This window comes from Telmatherina bonti, assembly GCF_933228915.1.
Source record: "Telmatherina bonti genome assembly, chromosome: 3".
Lineage (NCBI taxonomy): Eukaryota > Metazoa > Chordata > Actinopteri > Atheriniformes > Telmatherinidae > Telmatherina > Telmatherina bonti.
Window position 1 is genome coordinate 1,416,945 of NC_136621.1, and position 24,252 is coordinate 1,441,196.

At 44.8% G+C, this 24,252-nt stretch overlaps 2 protein-coding genes across 2 annotated transcripts in view; one reads left to right on the forward strand and one right to left on the reverse strand.

Moving 5' to 3' along the window:
- The window catches only part of sec23b (SEC23 homolog B, coat complex II component), a 47,064-nt gene extending 33,928 nt beyond the window's left edge, over nt 1-13,136 (reverse strand). Inside the window, exon 1 of the mRNA XM_079238319.1 lies at nt 12,997-13,136. The gene's annotated coding sequence lies outside the window, so the exon portion shown is untranslated. The remainder of the gene's footprint in view (nt 1-12,996) is intronic.
- A 3,722-nt stretch (nt 13,137-16,858) lies between these two features.
- LOC306771772 (uncharacterized protein) overlaps nt 16,859-24,252 on the forward strand; it is a gene marked incomplete at its 5' end in the record, with an annotated part of 81,376 nt that continues 73,982 nt past the window's right edge. The window contains 3 exon segments of the mRNA XM_079261089.1: nt 16,859-17,107; nt 18,761-19,035; nt 19,037-19,833. Of these exon segments, the coding sequence (XP_079117215.1) occupies nt 16,859-17,107; nt 18,761-19,035; nt 19,037-19,833 (1,321 nt within the window).

Sequence of the window (24,252 nt, forward strand, 5' to 3'; positions counted from 1 at the left end):
GAAGAGAAGCCGGTCGGTGGGAAGAAGTAAGATGGACTGGAAACATATTCAGAATAAATCTTTAAATAGTTTAATTTCTGCCTGTTTTGTCTGTGAAAAGCTGCAGTTAATGTCAACATATCCAGAAACTGTAATACCCTAAAGTCATATTTACTGATCACTGATAAATAGAAATCAATGCAAAGAACCAAGAAGAAAACAGGAAGCAAATCCCAAGAATCTGTACTTTAATGCATTTTTCTTCTGAAACCTAAAACTTGTGTCTTAAATCAGTTCGGTTTTATTGTTATTTGATAGACTGCTTCGTGTCTGAAAGGACTGAGCTGTATACAGAGCCCGATTGCTTGTTCTGCTGGATTTATTGCTTTCATAATAAACAAATAAAATACAAGAAATGGTAAAAACAACTCGAACAAGCATTGCGGAATTTGACAACAAAGGTGGAAAAGTGCAGTAGTACTTTAGGATGAGCCTGGATACGGGACTAATAATACAGTTGTAGTACTTTAGGATGAGCCTGGATACGGAACTAATAATACAGTTGTAGTACTTTAGGATGAGCCTGGATACGGGACTAATAATACAGTTGTAGTACTTTAGGATGAGCCTGGATACGGGACTAATAATACAGTTGTAGTACTTTAGGATGAGCCTGGATACGGGACTAATAATACAGCCATGGTACTTTAGGATCAGCCTGGATACGGGAGTAATAATACAGCCATGGTACTTTAGGATCAGCCTGGATACGGGAGTAATAATACAGCCATGGTACTTTAGGATGAGCCTGGATAAGGGAGTAATAATACAGCCATGGTACTTTAGGATCAGCCTGGATACGGGACTAATAATACAGCCATGGTACTTTAGGATGAGCCTGGATACGGGAGTAATAATACAGCCATGGTACTTTAGGATCAGCCTGGATAAGGGAGTAATAATACAGCCATGGTACTTTAGGATCAGCCTGGATACGGGAGTAATAATACAGCCATGGTACTTTAGGATCAGCCTGGATACAGGACTAATAATACAGCCATGGTACTTTAGGATCAGCCTGGATACGGGACTAATAATACAGCCATGGTACTTTAGGATCAGCCTGGATACGGGAGTAATAATACAGCCATGGTACTTTACGATCAGCCTGGATACGGGAGTAATAATACAGCCATGGTACTTTAGGATCAGCCTGTATACGGGACTAATAATACAGCCATGGTACTTTAGGATCAGCCTGGATACGGGAGTAATAATACAGCCATGGTACTTTAGGATCAGCCTGGATACGGGAGTAATAATACAGTCGTAGTACTTTAGGATCAGCCTGGATAAGGGAGTAATAATACAGCCGTGGTACTTTAGGATCAGCCTGGATACGGGACTAATAATACAGCCATGATACTTTAGGATCAGCCTGGATAAGGGACTAATAATACAGCCATGGTACTTTAGGATCAGCCTGGATAAGGGACTAATAATACAGTCGTAGTACTTTAGGATAAGCCTGGATACGGGAGTAATAATACAGCCATGGTACTTTAGGATCAGCCTGGATATGGGAGTAATAATACAGCCATGATACTTTAGGATCAGCCTGGATACGGGAGTAATAATACAGCCATGATACTTTAGGATCAGCCTGGATACGGGAGTAATAATACAGCCATGATACTTTAGGATCAGCCTGGATATGGGAGTAATAATACAGCCATGGTACTTTAGGATCAGCCTGGATACGGGACTAATAATACAGCCATGGTACTTTAGGATCAGCCTGGATACGGGAGTAATAATACAGCCATGGTACTTTAGGATCAGCCTGGATACGGGAGTAATAATACAGCCATGGTACTTTAGGATCAGCCTGGATACGGGAGTAATAATACAGCCATGGTACTTTAGGATCAGCCTGGATACGGGAGTAATAATACAGCCATGGTACTTTAGGATCAGCCTGGATACGGGAGTAATAATACAGCCATGGTACTTTAGGATCAGCCTGGATAAGGGACTAATAATACAGCCATGGTACTTTAGGATCAGCCTGGATACGGGACTAATAATACAGCCATGGTACTTTAGGATCAGCCTGGATACGGGACTAATAATACAGCCATGGTACTTTAGGATCAGCCTGGATACGGGAGTAATAATACAGCCATGGTACTTTAGGATCAGCCTGGATAAGGGAGTAATAATACAGCCATGGTACTTTAGGATCAGCCTGGATACGGGAGTAATAATACAGCCATGGTACTTTAGGATCAGCCTGGATACGGGACTAATAATACAGCCATGGTACTTTAGGATCAGCCTGGATACGGGACTAATAATACAGCCATGGTACTTTAGGATCAGCCTGGATACGGGAGTAATAATACAGCCATGGTACTTTAGGATCAGCCTGGATACGGGAGTAATAATACAGCCATGGTACTTTAGGATCAGCCTGGATAAGGGAGTAATAATACAGCCATGGTACTTTAGGATCAGCCTGGATAAGGGAGTAATAATACAGCCATGGTACTTTAGGATCAGCCTGGATACGGGACTAATAATACAGTCGTAGTACTTTAGGATCAGCCTGGATAAGGGAGTAATAATACAGCCATGGTACTTTAGGATTAGCCTGTATACGGGACTAATAATACAGCCATGGTACTTTAGGATCAGCCTGGATACGGGAGTAATAATACAGCCATGGTACTTTAGGATCAGCCTGGATACGGGAGTAATAATACAGCCATGGTACTTTAGGATCAGCCTGGATAAGGGAGTAATAATACAGCCATGGTACTTTAGGATTAGCCTGTATACGGGACTAATAATACAGCCATGGTACTTTAGGATCAGCCTGTATACGGGAGTAATAATACAGCCATGGTACTTTAGGATCAGCCTGGATACGGGAGTAATAATACAGCCATGGTACTTTAGGATCAGCCTGGATACGGGAGTAATAATACAGCCATGATACTTTAGGATCAGCCTGGATAAGGGACTAATAATACAGCCATGGTACTTTAGGATCAGCCTGGATAAGGGAGTAATAATACAGCCATGGTACTTTAGGATCAGCCTGGATACGGGAGTAATAATACAGCCATGGTACTTTAGGATCAGCCTGGATACGGGAGTAATAATACAGCCATGGTACTTTAGGATCAGCCTGGATACGGGAGTAATAATACAGTCGTAGTACTTTAGGATCAGCCTGTATACGGGACTAATAATACAGCCATGGTACTTTAGGATCAGCCTGGATACGGGAGTAATAAAACAGCCATGGTACTTTAGGATCAGCCTGTATACGGGACTAATAATACAGCCATGGTACTTTAGGATCAGCCTGTATACGGGACTAATAATACAGCCATGGTACTTTAGGATCAGCCTGTATACGGGACTAATAATACAGCCATGGTACTTTAGGATCAGCCTGGATACGGGAGTTATAATACAGCCATGGTACTTTAGGATCAGCCTGGATACGGGAGTAATAATACAGCCATGGTACTTTAGGATCAGCCTGGATACGGGAGTAATAATACAGCCATGGTACTTTAGGATCAGCCTGGATACAGGAGTAATAATACAGCCATGGTACTTTAGGATCAGCCTGGATACGGGAGTAATATTACAGCCATGGTACTTTAGGATCAGCCTGGATACGGGAGTAATAATACAGCCATGGTACTTTAGGATCAGCCTGGATACGGGAGTAATAATACAGCCATGGTACTTTAGGATCAGCCTGGATACAGGAGTAATAATACAGCCATGGTACTTTAGGATCAGCCTGGATATGGGAGTAATAATACAGCCATGGTACTTTAGGATCAGCCTGGATACGGGAGTAATAATACAGCCATGGTACTTTAGGATCAGCCTGGATAAGGGAGTAATAATACAGCCATGGTACTTTAGGATTAGCCTGTATACGGGACTAATAATACAGCCATGGTACTTTAGGATCAGCCTGGATACGGGAGTAATAATACAGCCATGGTACTTTAGGATCAGCCTGGATACGGGACTAATAATACAGCCATGGTACTTTAGGATCAGCCTGGATACGGGACTAATAATACAGCCATGGTACTTTAGGATCAGCCTGGATACGGGACTAATAATACAGCCATGGTACTTTAGGATCAGCCTGGATACGGGAGTAATAATACAGCCATGGTACTTTAGGATCAGCCTGGATACGGGAGTAATAATACAGCCATGGTACTTTAGGATCAGCCTGGATACGGGAGTAATAATACAGCCATGGTACTTTAGGATCAGCCTGGATACGGGAGTAATAATACAGCCATGGTACTTTAGGATCAGCCTGGATATGGGAGTAATAATACAGCCATGGTACTTTAGGATCAGCCTGGATACAGGAGTAATAATACAGCCATGATACTTTAGGATCAGCCTGGATACGGGAGTAATAATACAGCCATGGTACTTTAGGATCAGCCTGGATATGGGAGTAATAATACAGCCATGGTACTTTAGGATCAGCCTGGATATGGGAGTAATAATACAGCCATGATACTTTAGGATCAGCCTGGATACGGGACTAATAATACAGTCGTAGTACTTTAGGATCAGCCTGGATACGGGACTAATAATACAGTCGTAGTACTTTAGGATCAGCCTGGATAAGGGAGTAATAATACAGCCATGGTACTTTAGGATCAGCCTGGATACGGGAGTAATAATACAGTCGTAGTACTTTAGGATCAGCCTGGATAAGGGAGTAATAATACAGCCATGGTACTTTAGGATCAGCCTGGATAAGGGAGTAATAATACAGCCATGGTACTTTAGGATCAGCCTGGATACGGGAGTAATAATACAGCCATGGTACTTTAGGATCAGCCTGGATACGGGAGTAATAATACAGTCATGGTACTTTAGGATCAGCCTGTATACGGGACTAATAATACAGCCATGGTACTTTAGGATCAGCCTGGATAAGGGACTAATAATACAGCCATGGTACTTTAGGATCAGCCTGGATAAGGGACTAATAATACAGTCATGGTACTTTAGGATCAGCCTGGATATGGGAGTAATAATACAGCCATGGTACTTTAGGATCAGCCTGGATACGGGAGTAATAATACAGCCATGGTACTTTAGGATCAGCCTGGATACGGGAGTAATAATACAGCCATGGTACTTTAGGATCAGCCTGGATATGGGAGTAATAATACAGTCATGGTACTTTAGGATCAGCCTGGATAAGGGACTAATAATACAGCCATGGTACTTTAGGATCAGCCTGGATACGGGAGTAATAATACAGCCATGGTACTTTAGGATCAGCCTGGATACGGGACTAATAATACAGTCGTAGTACTTTAGGATCAGCCTGGATAAGGGAGTAATAATACAGCCATGGTACTTTAGGATCAGCCTGGATACGGGAGTAATAATACAGCCATGGTACTTTAGGATCAGCCTGGATAAGGGACTAATAATACAGCCATGGTACTTTAGGATCAGCCTGGATAAGGGACTAATAATACAGCCATGGTACTTTAGGATCAGCCTGGATACGGGAGTAATAATACAGTCGTAGTACTTTAGGATCAGCCTGGATATGGGAGTAATAATACAGCCATGGTACTTTAGGATCAGCCTGGATACGGGAGTAATAATACAGTCGTAGTACTTTAGGATCAGCCTGGATACGGGAGTAATAATACAGCCATGGTACTTTAGGATCAGCCTGGATACGGGAGTAATAATACAGCCATGGTACTTTAGGATCAGCCTGGATAAGGGACTAATAATACAGCCATGGTACTTTAGGATCAGCCTGGATAAGGGACTAATAATACAGCCATGGTACTTTAGGATCAGCCTGGATACGGGAGTAATAATACAGTCGTAGTACTTTAGGATCAGCCTGGATATGGGAGTAATAATACAGCCATGGTACTTTAGGATCAGCCTGGATACGGGAGTAATAATACAGCCATGGTACTTTAGGATCAGCCTGGATACGGGAGTAATAATACAGCCATGGTACTTTAGGATCAGCCTGGATATGGGAGTAATAATACAGCCATGGTACTTTAGGATCAGCCTGGATACGGGAGTAATAATACAGCCATGGTACTTTAGGATCAGCCTGGATAAGGGACTAATAATACAGCCATGGTACTTTAGGATCAGCCTGGATACGGGACTAATAATACAGCCATGGTACTTTAGGATCAGCCTGGATACGGGAGTAATAATACAGTCGTAGTACTTTAGGATCAGCCTGGATATGGGAGTAATAATACAGCCATGGTACTTTAGGATCAGCCTGGATACGGGAGTAATAATACAGCCATGGTACTTTAGGATCAGCCTGGATACGGGACTAATAATACAGCCATGGTACTTTAGGATCAGCCTGGATAAGGGAGTAATAATACAGCCATGATACTTTAGGATCAGCCTGGATACGGGAGTAATAATACAGCCATGGTACTTTAGGATCAGCCTGGATACGGGAGTAATAATACAGCCATGATACTTTAGGATCAGCCTGGATACGGGAGTAATAATACAGCCATGGTACTTTAGGATCAGCCTGGATACGGGACTAATAATACAGCCATGGTACTTTAGGATCAGCCTGGATACGGGACTAATAATACAGCCATGATACTTTAGGATCAGCCTGGATACGGGAGTAATAATACAGCCATGGTACTTTAGGATCAGCCTGGATACGGGACTAATAATACAGCCATGGTACTTTAGGATCAGCCTGGATACAGGAGTAATAATACAGTCATGGTGCTTTAGGATCAGCCTGGATAAGGGACTAATAATACAGCCATGGTACTTTAGGATCAGCCTGGATACGGGAGTAATAATACAGCCATGGTACTTTAGGATCAGCCTGGATAAGGGAGTAATAATACAGCCATGGTACTTTAGGATCAGCCTGGATACGGGAGTAATAATACAGCCATGGTACTTTAGGATCAGCCTGGATACGGGACTAATAATACAGCCATGGTACTTTAGGATCAGCCTGGATACGGGAGTAATAATACAGCCATGGTACTTTAGGATCAGCCTGGATACGGGAGTAATAATACAGCCATGGTACTTTAGGATCAGCCTGGATAAGGGAGTAATAATACAGCCATGGTACTTTAGGATCAGCCTGGATAAGGGAGTAATAATACAGCCATGGTACTTTAGGATCAGCCTGGATACGGGACTAATAATACAGTCGTAGTACTTTAGGATCAGCCTGGTTAAGGGAGTAATAATACAGCCATGGTACTTTAGGATTAGCCTGTATACGGGACTAATAATACAGCCATGGTACTTTAGGATCAGCCTGGATACGGGAGTAATAATACAGCCATGGTACTTTAGGATCAGCCTGGATATGGGAGTAATAATACAGCCATGGTACTTTAGGATCAGCCTGGATAAGGGAGTAATAATACAGCCATGGTACTTTAGGATTAGCCTGTATACGGGACTAATAATACAGCCATGGTACTTTAGGATCAGCCTGTATACGGGAGTAATAATACAGCCATGGTACTTTAGGATCAGCCTGGATACGGGAGTAATAATACAGCCATGGTACTTTAGGATCAGCCTGGATACGGGAGTAATAATACAGCCATGATACTTTAGGATCAGCCTGGATAAGGGACTAATAATACAGCCATGGTACTTTAGGATCAGCCTGGATACGGGAGTAATAATACAGCCATGGTACTTTAGGATCAGCCTGGATACGGGAGTAATAATACAGCCATGGTACTTTAGGATCAGCCTGGATACGGGAGTAATAATACAGCCATGGTACTTTAGGATCAGCCTGTATACGGGACTAATAATACAGCCATGGTACTTTAGGATCAGCCTGTATACGGGACTAATAATACAGCCATGGTACTTTAGGATCAGCCTGGATACGGGAGTAATAATACAGCCATGGTACTTTAGGATCAGCCTGGATACGGGAGTAATAATACAGCCATGGTACTTTAGGATCAGCCTGGATACGGGAGTAATAATACAGCCATGGTACTTTAGGATCAGCCTGGATACAGGAGTAATAATACAGCCATGGTACTTTAGGATCAGCCTGGATACGGGAGTAATAATACAGCCATGGTACTTTAGGATCAGCCTGGATATGGGAGTAATAATACAGCCATGGTACTTTAGGATCAGCCTGGATACGGGAGTAATAATACAGCCATGGTACTTTAGGATCAGCCTGGATAAGGGAGTAATAATACAGCCATGGTACTTTAGGATTAGCCTGTATACGGGACTAATAATACAGCCATGGTACTTTAGGATCAGCCTGGATACGGGAGTAATAATACAGCCATGGTACTTTAGGATCAGCCTGGATACGGGACTAATAATACAGCCATGGTACTTTAGGATCAGCCTGGATACGGGACTAATAATACAGCCATGGTACTTTAGGATCAGCCTGGATACGGGACTAATAATACAGCCATGGTACTTTAGGATCAGCCTGGATACGGGAGTAATAATACAGCCATGGTACTTTAGGATCAGCCTGGATACGGGAGTAATAATACAGCCATGGTACTTTAGGATCAGCCTGGATACGGGACTAATAATACAGCCATGGTACTTTAGGATCAGCCTGGATACGGGAGTAATAATACAGCCATGGTACTTTAGGATCAGCCTGGATACGGGAGTAATAATACAGCCATGGTACTTTAGGATCAGCCTGGATATGGGAGTAATAATACAGCCATGGTACTTTAGGATCAGCCTGGATACAGGAGTAATAATACAGCCATGATACTTTAGGATCAGCCTGGATACGGGACTAATAATACAGTCGTAGTACTTTAGGATCAGCCTGGATACGGGAGTAATAATACAGTCGTAGTACTTTAGGATCAGCCTGGATAAGGGAGTAATAATACAGCCATGGTACTTTAGGATCAGCCTGGATAAGGGAGTAATAATACAGCCATGGTACTTTAGGATCAGCCTGGATACGGGAGTAATAATACAGTCATGGTACTTTAGGATCAGCCTGTATACGGGACTAATAATACAGCCATGGTACTTTAGGATCAGCCTGGATAAGGGACTAATAATACAGCCATGGTACTTTAGGATCAGCCTGGATAAGGGACTAATAATACAGTCATGGTACTTTAGGATCAGCCTGGATATGGGAGTAATAATACAGCCATGGTACTTTAGGATCAGCCTGGATACGGGAGTAATAATACAGCCATGGTACTTTAGGATCAGCCTGGATACGGGAGTAATAATACAGCCATGGTACTTTAGGATCAGCCTGGATATGGGAGTAATAATACAGTCATGGTACTTTAGGATCAGCCTGGATACGGGAGTAATAATACAGCCATGGTACTTTAGGATCAGCCTGGATACGGGAGTAATAATACAGCCATGGTACTTTAGGATCAGCCTGGATACGGGACTAATAATACAGCCATGGTACTTTAGGATCAGCCTGGATACGGGAGTAATAATACAGTCGTAGTACTTTAGGATCAGCCTGGATACGGGACTAATAATACAGCCATGGTACTTTAGGATCAGCCTGGATACGGGAGTAATAATACAGCCATGGTACTTTAGGATCAGCCTGGATACGGGACTAATAATACAGTCGTAGTACTTTAGGATCAGCCTGGATAAGGGAGTAATAATACAGCCATGGTACTTTAGGATCAGCCTGGATACGGGAGTAATAATACAGCCATGGTACTTTAGGATCAGCCTGGATAAGGGACTAATAATACAGCCATGGTACTTTAGGATCAGCCTGGATAAGGGACTAATAATACAGCCATGGTACTTTAGGATCAGCCTGGATACGGGAGTAATAATACAGTCGTAGTACTTTAGGATCAGCCTGGATATGGGAGTAATAATACAGCCATGGTACTTTAGGATCAGCCTGGATACGGGAGTAATAATACAGTCGTAGTACTTTAGGATCAGCCTGGATACGGGAGTAATAATACAGCCATGGTACTTTAGGATCAGCCTGGATAAGGGACTAATAATACAGCCATGGTACTTTAGGATCAGCCTGGATAAGGGACTAATAATACAGCCATGGTACTTTAGGATCAGCCTGGATAAGGGACTAATAATACAGCCATGGTACTTTAGGATCAGCCTGGATACGGGAGTAATAATACAGCCATGGTACTTTAGGATCAGCCTGGATAAGGGACTAATAATACAGCCATGGTACTTTAGGATCAGCCTGGATACGGGAGTAATAATACAGCCATGGTACTTTAGGATCAGCCTGGATAAGGGACTAATAATACAGCCATGGTACTTTAGGATCAGCCTGGATAAGGGACTAATAATACAGCCATGGTACTTTAGGATCAGCCTGGATAAGGGACTAATAATACAGCCATGGTACTTTAGGATCAGCCTGGATACGGGAGTAATAATACAGTCGTAGTACTTTAGGATCAGCCTGGATATGGGAGTAATAATACAGCCATGGTACTTTAGGATCAGCCTGGATACGGGAGTAATAATACAGCCATGGTACTTTAGGATCAGCCTGGATACGGGAGTAATAATACAGCCATGGTACTTTAGGATCAGCCTGGATATGGGAGTAATAATACAGCCATGGTACTTTAGGATCAGCCTGGATACGGGAGTAATAATACAGCCATGGTACTTTAGGATCAGCCTGGATACGGGACTAATAATACAGCCATGGTACTTTAGGATCAGCCTGGATACGGGAGTAATAATACAGTCGTAGTACTTTAGGATCAGCCTGGATATGGGAGTAATAATACAGCCATGGTACTTTAGGATCAGCCTGGATACGGGACTAATAATACAGCCATGATACTTTAGGATCAGCCTGGATACGGGAGTAATAATACAGTCGTAGTACTTTAGGATCAGCCTGGATACGGGAGTAATAATACAGCCATGGTACTTTAGGATCAGCCTGGATACGGGACTAATAATACAGCCATGATACTTTAGGATCAGCCTGGATACGGGAGTAATAATACAGTCGTAGTACTTTAGGATCAGCCTGGATATGGGAGTAATAATACAGTCGTAGTACTTTAGGATCAGCCTGGATATGGGAGTAATAATACAGCCATGGTACTTTAGGATCAGCCTGGATACGGGAGTAATAATACAGCCATGGTACTTTAGGATCAGCCTGGATACGGGAGTAATAATACAGTCGTAGTACTTTAGGATCAGCCTGGATATGGGAGTAATAATACAGTCGTAGTACTTTAGGATCAGCCTGGATATGGGAGTAATAATACAGCCATGGTACTTTAGGATCAGCCTGGATACGGGAGTAATAATACAGTCGTAGTACTTTAGGATCAGCCTGGATATGGGAGTAATAATACAGCCATGGTACTTTAGGATCAGCCTGGATACGGGAGTAATAATACAGCCATGGTACTTTAGGATCAGCCTGGATACGGGACTAATAATACAGCCATGGTACTTTAGGATCAGCCTGGATAAGGGAGTAATAATACAGCCATGATACTTTAGGATCAGCCTGGATACGGGAGTAATAATACAGCCATGGTACTTTAGGATCAGCCTGGATACGGGAGTAATAATACAGCCATGATACTTTAGGATCAGCCTGGATACGGGAGTAATAATACAGCCATGGTACTTTAGGATCAGCCTGGATACGGGACTAATAATACAGCCATGGTACTTTAGGATCAGCCTGGATACGGGACTAATAATACAGCCATGATACTTTAGGATCAGCCTGGATACGGGAGTAATAATACAGCCATGGTACTTTAGGATCAGCCTGGATACGGGACTAATAATACAGCCATGGTACTTTAGGATCAGCCTGGATACAGGAGTAATAATACAGTCATGGTGCTTTAGGATCAGCCTGGATAAGGGACTAATAATACAGCCATGGTACTTTAGGATCAGCCTGGATACGGGAGTAATAATACAGCCATGGTACTTTAGGATCAGCCTGGATATGGGAGTAATAATACAGCCATGGTACTTTAGGATCAGCCTGGATACGGGACTAATAATACAGTCGTAGTACTTTAGGATCAGCCTGGATACGGGAGTAATAATACAGCCATGGTACTTTAGGATCAGCCTGGATATGGGAGTAATAATACAGCCATGGTACTTTAGGATCAGCCTGGATACAGGAGTAATAATACAGTCATGGTGCTTTAGGATCAGCCTGGATACGGGAGTAATAATACAGCCATGGTACTTTAGGATCAGCCTGGATACGGGAGTAATAATACAGCCATGGTACTTTAGGATCAGCCTGGATACGGGAGTAATAATACAGCCATGGTACTTTAGGATCAGCCTGGATACGGGAGTAATAATACAGTCGTAGTACTTTAGGATCAGCCTGGATACGGGAGTAATAATACAGCCATGGTACTTTAGGATCAGCCTGGATACGGGAGTAATAATACAGCCATGGTACTTTAGGATCAGCCTGGATATGGGAGTAATAATACAGCCATGGTACTTTAGGATCAGCCTGGATACAGGAGTAATAATACAGTCATGGTGCTTTAGGATCAGCCTGGATACGGGAGTAATAATACAGCCATGGTACTTTAGGATCAGCCTGGATACGGGAGTAATAATACAGTCGTAGTACTTTAGGATCAGCCTGGATACAGGAGTAATAATACAGCCATGGTACTTTAGGATCAGCCTGGATACGGGAGTAATAATACAGTCGTAGTACTTTAGGATCAGCCTGGATACGGGAGTAATAATACAGTCGTAGTACTTTAGGATCAGCCTGGATACGGGAGTAATAATACAGTCATGGTACTTTAGGATCAGCCTGGATGGTACTTTAGCTGACGTGAGGCTGCCTAGCTGGATAACTTAGCATGAATCCACTTCCGGTCCTTTCTGGAAACGGACCGAAGGAAACCAAACTCTTACCTTTCAGATCCAAATGGCTTCAGACCAAGACGGGAAGTAAACACGCTGTAGAGCCGAAGACAAATTAAAGCATGTAGAAGTAAAACAGAGACGGACGATGAGGAAAATGAGAGGATCGCTCTCTGTCAGCTGCTGCTTTCTACTAGAGTGACGTGTTACACCGAGTTCCGGCGTTTGCTATTGGTTGGTTATCCCATGACGCCCTTTAACGTAATGACGTCACATGGAAAGTCAGCAACTCAGGGAAATGTAGTTTATAATCATGATGCCTGAGGCGACGGTACTGTACATAGATATAATATACATAGACGCGTCATCGTCACGCTGCCTCTACGAGCTGACGTCTCATCGCGCCGCCATCTTGGATAGGTCTTCATTGCGCCTCCAATGCGTTTATCTGTAAGGTGTAGGTCCAACCACAACAATAAATTCACCAATTTTTACCTGATTTTTCTCACAGTTTGGTTTGTTACAAAGAGCAGAGATATTGTTATGATACAGATCACTGCAAAATATTAAAAACAACGTGCTTTTGTGCTAAAATATTTTCATAATGCTATTTAACAAAGACATAAGATAGCTACAATATAAATAAATGTACAAAGAAATTTGATACTAACATGGTGGATTGTTTATTGATGCATTTGGATTTGTCTATCTTTATTTTTTCTGGTCAAATGAATGATTATTCAACCTTGTGAAATGTAATTCCACACAATCTCATTTCAATATTTCGCTGGTTATTGCAACCGTATGCTTAACAAAATACGGGAATAGTTGCTGGTTTTCTCTTGACTACGTTTGACTTGTCTTGTATTTACATTTATTAATATCTCAATATAGAGATACAGTTGTACAAAGTCTGAAAATAAAGTATTGTATCAAAACTGTATAATTCAGAAGTTACCCAGAAAAACACTTAGAGAGTGTAATCCTCCACCAAGGTCTTTAAAAAGTTCTTGGATCCAAACAGTGATCCGTATCACCACCAAAATTAAATCAGTTCTCCATTTTTATGTTTCCAATAAGTCCTGAAAATTTCATGAAAATCTGTCTATAAATTTTAAAGTTATCTTTAACATAAACAGACAAACAGATAAAGCCGTTAAAAACATAACCTCCTTGGTGGAGGTAATTATGCTACCATGTAAAATTCATCAATATCATATTTTTCCAAAAATGTATCATTTGCATTTAGTAGATTATTACTGTGTTACCATTATTTATAAACCAGTTATGTAGAGAAGTGTTTTGTTTGTGTGAAATGTCTACGCGTTTTTCCACAGAAAACGGTTATGTGTGGAAACTACGTTCATTCTGCAGCAAGACTCGAAATCAGAGACCCATCCAATATGGCGGCGCCGCTCGCTCACTCTCTAGCGCACAATGAGGCGTCTACGTATATATGATGTCTATGGTCACGCTGCCTCTACGAGCTGACGTCTCATCGCGCCACCATCTTGGATGGGTCTCCATGCACCTCCAATGCATTTATCTGTAAGGTGTAGGTCTAACCACAACAATAATTTCACCAATTTTTACCTGATTTTTCTCCCAGTTTGTTTTGTTACAAAGAGCGGAGATATTGTTATGATACAGATCCCTGTAAAACATTATAAACTATGTGCTAAACTCCATTCATCCATCCATCCATCTTCTGCCGCTAATCCGGGGTCGGGTCGCGGGGGCAGCAGCCTAAGCAGGAAAGCCCAGACTTCCTTCTCCCCAGCCACATTTGCCAACTCTGCGGGGGGGGGATCCCGAGGCGTTCCCAGGCCAGCCGAGAGATGTAATCCCTCCAGCGTGTCCTGGGTCTTCCCCGGGGTCTCCTCCCAGAGGGACGTGCCTGGAACACCTCACCAGGGAGGTCCAGGAGGCATCCTGACCAGATGCCCGAGCCACCTCAACTGGTTCCTCTCGATGCGGAGGAGCAGCGGCTCTACTCTGATCTCCTCCCGGATGACCGAGCTCCTCACCCTATCTCTAAGGGAGAGCCCGGCCACCCTGCGGAGGAAACTCATTTCAGCCGCCTGTATACGTGCTAAACTATTTTTTATAAAGCTATTTAATATAGACATAAGGTAGTTACAAGATGAATAAATGTTCAAATGAATTAGATACGAATGTGTTTGATTGTTTATTGATGCATTTGGATTTATCTATTTTTATCTGGATGAATAACAAATTACTACTCAACCATGTGTCAACACAATCTGCTTTCAATATTTGCCGTATTATTGCAGCCATATGCTGAACAACATACGGGAATGCCAGAATGCATCAGATGCCAGAAATAGGTACTGTCAGCTACTATCCACATACAATCAGGTACGATCAAGTACTATCAGGAGCGATCCACACACTATCAGGTACTATCTAGTACTATCTGTTATTATCCAGGTACTATCAGATACTATTCATGTACTATCCATGTACTATCCACATACAATCATGTACAATGCAGAACTATCAGGCACTATCCATATACTATCAGGTACTATACAGGCACTATCAGGTTCTATCCAGGAACTATCCAGTACTGTACACGTACTATCTGGTATTATTAGGTACTATTTAGCTCCTATCCGGAACCATCCAAGTACTATCAGGTACTATCCAGGTAGTATCCAGTACTATCCCGGTACCAATTCAGGTACTATGTAAGTACTATAGGGCTCTACCCATGCACTATAAGGCACTACAAAGTCTTATCAGGTAGTATCCAGGTACTTTCAGGTACTTTCTAATAGATAGATAGATAGATAGATTTTTCTTGTTATCCTCAATAAGGTCAAACTACCAAAACAAAAACAACATAAGGTGTCTTAGGTGTGTGTGTGTGTGTGTGTGTGTGTGTGTGTGTGTAAGGGGGGGGAGGGGGGTGTTATCATGGGTGGTGGACCCCGATGTTTGTAAAACCGGGCTACAGCCCTGTACAGTAGTACAGCTTGTTATAGAAGAGATCTTTTTTTAAACGGACTAGAGGCTCCTACTAAGCAGCAGATAAATTAAATATTTTCTTTACAAATCTTTAACTAATTTTAATGCCACGGTATTAATTTAGTCCACATTCTTAGGGATAATTTCTTGTTTTGTTTTATTTGTTGTTGTTTTGTTTGTTGTTGTTGTTGTAATACACACACACACACACACACACATATATATGTGTGTGTGTGTGTATATATATATATATATATATATATATATATATATATATATATATATATATATATATATATATACATATATATATATATATATATATATATATATATATATATATATATATATATATATATATATATATATATATATATATATATATACATATATATGTGTTTGTGTGTATTATTAAGCTAAAGGCCATTAAAGTTTCAAAATAAACAACTTTATTGACACTTCTCAGTGAGCTGGGAAGCTCCTCCCCTCTCCCCCCCCCCCCCCCCCCCCCCCCCCCCCCCCGCTCGACGTGTTTCTGCACAGCGGACTCTCCTCTCGCGGCGGCAGGTGGGTTTCCACTGCATGTCTGTTCACTGACTCTTTGTGCCTCGTTCCGAGCTGATCCGGACCGGAACTCGTTCCGAGCTGAATTTGGACCTGGTCCGGACCGGACGTGGTTCTGGATGGAGACAGAGTCCTTCTTGGCCGCGAGGATGAGCATGATGCAGTGATAAAGAACGCAGCATCGTCAGCTGTTGCTCTGCGAGGAAGCGGGGAGCGGCAGGGAGGCCAAACGATGCCCCCCATCTCCCCCCCGTAGCCCTTCTCCACCCCACGTCGCGCGGGGAGCGGATGCGAGCAGAGGTTGTTCACGCGCCTCCAAGTATTTCTGCCTTTGGTCGGTGCGGGAGGAGCCGCGAGGATGGAGAAGGCGACCCCCCCGCCGCCGCAGGTCCAGGTCCAGCTGTCCATAGCGAAGGCTGGAAGTCCGGCTGAGGACATCTCCTCCCTGACGGATGACGAGCTGCTCCAGTGGACCAAGGAGGATCTGGTGCGCCGGCTCAGGCGGTCTGAGGCCGACAAGATGAGCGTGATTCTGGACCACGGGAATCTCATCAGGGAGGTCAACCGAAGCCTCCAGCTGCACCTCAACGAGATCAGGGGTCTGAAGGTGAGGGCACGCGCATCGGTAAAGGATGAGCTCATAGGTCCGCATTGTCAGTTTCAGCAGACCGTGGGGGGGGGGGGGGGGGCTAAGATAGACAAATCTGGTCTAAAAAAAAGCTCAATGAGGAAGAATTTTAACCTCCAGCACAGAAGAAGAGCAAATATCTCTGTTGCTTAAATCTGGCGTCCAGACCCCCACCTGCACAGCTACCTCCATCTGCACAGATACCTCCATCTGCACAGGTACCTACATCTGCGCAGATACCTCCATCTGCACAGATACCTCCATCTACACAGGTACCTCCATCTGCACAGATACCCCCACCTACACAGGTACCTCCACCTGCACACTTAACCCCACCTGCTCAGCTACCTCCATCTGCACAGATACCTCCATCTACACAGGTACCTCCACCTGCACACATAGCCCCACCTGCACAGATACCTCCATCTGCACAGATTCCTCCATCTGCACAGAAACCTCCATCTACACTGAAACCTCCATCTACACAGCTACTTCCATCTGCACAGATACCTCCATCTACACAGGTACCTACATCTGCACAGCTACCTCCATATGCACAGGTATATCCATCTGCACAGATACATCCATCTGCACAGATACCTCCATCTACACAGGTACCTGCATCTGCACAGATACCTCAGTCTGTGCAGATACATCCATCTGTGCACATACCTCTACATGCACAGCTACCTCCCTCTGCACAGGTACCTCCATCTGCAAAGATACCTCCATTTGCACACATACTTCAATCTGCACGGGTAGCTCCATCTGCACAGATACCTCCATCTGCACACATACCTCCATCTGCACGGGTAGCTCCATCTGCACAGATACCTCCATCTGCACGGGTAGCTCCATCTGCACAGATACCTCCATCTGCACACATACCTCCATCTGCACGGGTAGCTCCATCTGCACAGATACCTCCATTTTCACAGGTACCTCCATTAACATCTACAGCCTGCAGGAAAATGAAGCTGCTTTCAGTGTTCCTCGCTGTGTGTCACTTTTAGCTTCTGTCGACTTCAATCAGGGCCACAGCACACTGTCCACACAGTCCACAATGTCCACAGTGTCCACAGTGTCTACAGGTAAAGGTGAGACCCAGCCTGAGTTCGCCTCAGTGCCACGTTGGGACCATGCGCCTCTCTCCAAGACCTTCCCACCTCCACCCGTTCTAGCAGCCTCATTACGCTGCAGAGCTGTCAGAGGGTTTGACGTGGAAGCGGAGCGAGAGAGAGTCGTTACAGAGACAACGAGGGAGGCCTCTGGTTTCCTTTGTGTAAAATGTTCAGGCCATTTTGTGTTTGATAATCTTGCCTCATGTCTGTCCTGTTCCTCCATCAGCCACAGAGGATCTACATGATGTATTTCATATGGAATACAGCAACTCTGCTCTCCATTATGGGAGAGCAGGAGAGGATTAGGATTTCATTTTATTATGATTGGAGCGTTGTGGGGATATCTGAAAGAGCAACCGGATTGGTTGCAGAGCTTTTTATATGATCAAGTTAATAGAAGCAAACCTTTCATTTGGTAATAAATCAAAAGCAAATTGGTGGTGCTTCATGAAGTGTAAATGGTCCCTTTAGCTCATTGTTTGCCCTCCTGCTTCTCCTCTCTCCTTCTCAGGACATCAACCAGAAGTTGCAGGAGGACAACCGTGAACTGAGGGACTTGTGCTGCTTTTTAGACGACGATCGTCAGAAAGGGAAGCGTGTCTCCAGGGAGTGGCAGCGTCTCGGACGCTACAGCGCCAGCATCATGCGCAAAGAGGTGACCCTGTACCTCCAGAAGCTCAAGGAGCTAGAGCTTCGACAAGAAGAGGTGATCCGGGAGAACATGGAGCTGAAGGAGCTCTGCCTGCTGCTGGATGAAGAGAAGGGTGGGGTGGGTGGAGGAGGGGGGGGTGGGGGGAGGTGCCGGTGGAGGGGTTATAGGGACGGGAGGGTGCCGCAACTCCATAGACAGTCAGAATAGTTTGCTGCTGGTGCCGGGTCAAGGGCTGCTTATGAGAGACGTGGGGGACGGGAGCAGCACCTCCAGCGCCGGCAGTGCAGACAGCTCCGACCACCCCCACCAGAAGCAGACTCACCTCACTGTCGGAGTGGGGGGTGTTGGGAGCGGCGGGGGGAAAGGCAGCCCCGAACCCGTCCACAAGCCCCGGTGCAGCAGCATCAGTGGACTGGGCGTAGGAAGTGGGGGCGACAGCCCTGAGCACCCAGGGGGTCGCCACCGAAGCACCAGCCTGGAATACCCCTACACGCTGCCCCAGCTCTGCCGGCCTCGATGTGGCTCCATTTCCGTTCCCGACCACAGCAGGGTCATGCGAGGCCTGAGCCCTGAAAAATATGGAAGGAACATCAGCCGAAGCGGTCCGGAGCAGCATCCCAAGCACCACAGCTCCGACCTCGTCCTCGGCCAGAGGCAGCACTACCTGGGCCAGGGAGGCAGCGGCGAGCTGTACCAGAGGCACCAGAGGAGCAGCATCAGCGGGACCGGCTGTGGGAGCCCTGAGGCCCGGCACAGCGAGCACCATGAAAAGGGCTGCATGGGCCAGGGCGGCAGCCCTGAAACCCACAAGCACCAGTACAGCATGAGCCCAGACCAGGTGAAGTTTGGAAGCCCCGTGAGAGACGGGCAGAGAAGGCCAGGCGGGGAGGAGCTGTCTCCGCATCATCGGAGCATCTACAACGGCGTCAATGGTAAGTGTTGCTTTTTTACCTTTCAGTCAGCAAATGGCCAAACTGGAACTCTGAGCCTGAACGTTTGTGTGCAGGTCGTCGTTCCGTCACACGGCGACGTCGTTTCAGGCAGAGAAGGTCGTCCTCTGAAACTTTAGCTCGGCAGTGTGAAGAAGAAGAAGAAGATTCTTCTTCATTGAGTTTCTGTATGACTGAGTTCTCTTCGTAGCTTCTCCAGAGGAGTGTTGGTCGGCTCAGGACACGATAGAGGAATCAAACGTCTCAGGAATCGGTAATTTAGAGGAAAAGACTCAAATGATGTGATCTACAAATCGGCGTTGCGGTGAAAGGAACACACTCATCAGACCGATTTACAGCAAGCCTTTGCTCAGCTACGTCCTTCTCAGGAGATCAGTGGGTGTTATGGATGTCAGAGAGGAGGCAGGAAAATCAAAGAACCAACTTGGCTGCTGTTTTAATACCCAGCAGTGGCTGATAATGATTTCTGGAGTCCAGGGGAAAAAGTGCTGAGTGGGACGGAGCTCTCTGAAGGACAGATTCTTCAAGGTGAAATATCAGCCTGACTTTGCAATATGAGTCTGAAATTACAATAGAAATACAGTCTGCAGAAATGTTTTCCAGTGATGAGTCATTTATTTATCCACTGGACTGGTAGAAAGACACAGTTACTGGTGGGAAGTAGTAGAATGACACTTTCTGCATGAGGCTTCATTTAGAAGTCAGTGGAGATGTGCAGAAAGCCGCCATGCAGTCGATGTTATCGGCTCAGAGTCGAATAAAGACGGCAGAAAAGGAAACGGCAGGATGTTTATCCACCATAGTGGCGTAGCTGTAGCCGGTGTCAGACAGCAGCGTGTCTCACAGACTCCCAGCGGCTCTAACTGGAACCAACATGGTTCCTGCTGTGATTGGTCAGAACTGTGCAGGGCAACGTTTACATGCAGTATTTTTTTGTTTGTCACTCTGCTCCTGTGCACAATCCCAGAAAAGCACATTAAAATCCCTCTGGAGAGATTCCACCAACTCCATGAAACCAAAACAGAAAATGGCGGCAGCATTAAAAAAAAATACAAAGAAGATCTTACAGTCTGAGAAATGATGGCCTGGTGGAAACATTCCCTCTTTAGCCGTTTTATAATCTCTTTGGATTGCACGGGATTATTCTAAAGACGGGCACAACTTTGATTTGGATGGTGGTTCCGTTTCAGCGCTGTGTGCGCCCGGCGGCCAGGAGAAGCTCAATCTGAACGTTAAACTGAAACCCACGTTAATGCCTCACAAATCCCGACTGGAAAATGTTGTGAGTCCACGCCGGGGGGGGGGGACGGACATTAGAACTTCATTTAGGCTGCATGTGCATGTGTCCCTGTGGAGTCATGGCTGGAGAGCTTGGTATCAGTCCTTTTCTGTGTCCTGGCATGTCCCTGCAGGGGTCTGCAGGACTCCGCTGACCCGACACGAGCTTTTAAGTATCACCGCATGGCGTTTGATCATGGCTCCAGGTCGGAGACTCGTCGGTAACTAAATACTGAGCAAGCCATGAAGGTAACTGCAGACGGGGAAGCGTGGAGTGCAGATCTGTGCTCATGTCGCTGTGTGACCTTACAGCCTGGTCCATTTTCAGAAGAAGAGGGAATTAAATTCCTGTTACGATGTTGTACACTCCACTCGCTTGGATTATCCTCTGAGCCCTTTGCACAGTATTATTTCATGTTCTACGCTTGTGTATGTGGTGTGTGTGCCATCCAGGCCGGCTGTAAAAGTGTGGCTTTATGTTTTGACGCGTGAAGGTTTTCTGTTCATCCGGCGATGCTCAAGCCGTTCCAGTTCCTGCTAGAAATCCTGAAGGAAAGAAAAAGAACTGTTTGACCTCTGCAGCCTTTTAATGCAATCTGTTTCAGCATCTTTTCTGAGGCTTATCTCACACATTTTTGCAGGAATGAAGGAGTTACCCCACAGTGCCTGAGAGTAGAAACATCGCGGCGAAGCGAAATATTCCAAAACATGTCGGTACCAAGGCCACAGCGTTTCATTCCTAATGAAGTGGTGTGTGAATGTATAAACCCTTAGACAAGCACCAGCGCTTCACACGATGCAGGAAATGAAGCTCAGGGCTGCTTAGAAAAATCTTGATGCCGTAGAATTTAGTGAGTTGAGCTATCTAGAATTTGCACAGATTAAACAACTGCATTGCACTTCTGGGTTTTAATCTGCCGAAAAGCGAAAGCAGCATGTTGGCCATGTGAGCTGAGAGGACCGGAAAGCTCCTTCCGGCTCTGCTTGGGATGCTGGATAAACTCAGTTCTTTGTCTCTCCATAATCAGCCACGAACCCCGTCGTCTCCTGACCCAGACCGAACGGCCAAGTTTTCTCTGAGACTCTTTCACCAAAGAGGACAGACTTAATCACGTTTTCTGCTTTAGCAATCACAAGTTCTGCTTATTAGCGTAAGCTGCTCAGATGCTCGGAAGGAGAGAAAATAGGCCGTGTGGGAAAAGACAGATACTAGACTATGGGATGATTTCCGCCCTTGTGACGCCAGTGATGAGAGTACACACGCTACACGCATGTGCATGTACTCTGAAAAACAGATTCAGTTTACCGTGACAATGTTTGCTCGTCTACACATCATCAGCAGGTAAACACAGATACAGAACCGAGTCCATGAAGCAGAGCTAGAGGGTGGCCAGCGTAGCCATGACTGAAATCTGATTGGACATCTGTGGCTCCACCGTGGGTGATTGACAGGTCAGTGGAGGACGAGGACAAGACTGGAACACCTGCATGACTACGCACCAGTTTTCAGCTCATTTAAAAACACTTTGCTGATTAGTCATTAGTCAAGTTTTCATGAAGAGATTTTGTCTCGGTGCGAGTACAGCTAAGCTAATGCTACATAAGGCTATTAGCCGCCAGTTAGCATGAAGCTACGTAGCGGTTTCAGTTAAAATGGGGAAATGATGTCATAATGGTTTTTCAGTGAGTGTGTTTATGGAATACACATCCACTAAGGCAAGATGTTTACTTTAGAGTGAAAAATAAAGTATTAAAAATGCTCAGAGTTATGGCTGGTCGATATGACGATATATATTATCTGGACGTCTGTTGTTTCATACGAGGCTCTATCGTTTACGACACGATAAACTGCTTTACTGCAGTATTTTACGTCAGGATGCGCTTTACGGCATGCTGCAACGTATAAACGAACTTGAAGGAAGATGGCAGCAGACGTGTTTCAGAGCAGGATAATTAACACACGGCGACACACGGCGACACACGGCGACGCATGGCGACGCACGGCGTTTAGGACGTGGACGGCACATCTGGAGGATCCCAGCTGGGATACCTGTCATCTGCAGGAATGATGACTCTTCCCACATCCATCCTGAGTTCCTCCAACATGCTGGATAATCCAGATGTTCTGATGGTTGTTTCCTCCTTCATCCCAGAAATATTCCCACCAAAGTGGAAAAGGCGTCTCTGCGTCTCCTCGCTTTGTTTCCACGTCTCCTTCTGGTGACAAGAACTGCAGCCATGTGCACAATTACACACAATGTTAGCAACATGTTAAATATAGACACAGTTTCTATCAGCAGCATTGATCTCAGGTCTGATAGTCCTGTATTGCATATTCATTGTGGCAGACGTACCGACTGGAGGCAGATGTCTTATTTTCCCTTTGAAAGATGCAACTTTCAGTGTGTCTGTTAGTAAATCAGTTTGCAGTTTTTTTCACATGTGCAGTGAGTTTGCACACGTTTTAGTACACGCAAACCTTTAGCAAACACTGTTTAAGAGTTTCTACTGCACCCATGAACCGGCCGTGTTTTTATCAAGTAGAAAAATCAGCACAGTTAAGCCTGTTCCATCCTCCACGAGAAGCCAGAACTTTCTTCTTGTTCTCGAGGCTCTGAGAAGAAAATGACGTCATTTTGTTCTTGCGGACGTGTTTGAGGACAGTTCTTGACACGCCGGGCTGGCAGAACTTTTTTCTTGACTGCGAGAAGTATGGTGTGATTGGTCGGACATGTGAGGTGGGCGTGGTTAACACAGAGAAAGCAGGAAGCGGAGTTGCTGCTTCCGCGTTTTTACTGTTGCAGGTAAAACGGATTGTTTTGATAAAACAGCTGATCGAGGTGGTGAGAAAGTACCAACATTTTTACATTAAAACACTCGGACCCAGCCACGTGCACGACCCGCCCTGCCGCGTGCACGACCCGCCCTGCCGCGTGCACGACCCGCCCTGCCGCGTGCACGACCCGCCCTGCCGCGGACGAAGCTGCTCGTTAAATCTGAAACCAGAAACTCAGAGAGCAGAAACCTCCGCCAAGCACGATGTTTAAGAATCTTTTTAAAACATTCCTGGATCCAAACGGTGATCCTGATCACCACCAGAATTTAATCAGTTCTTCATTTTCA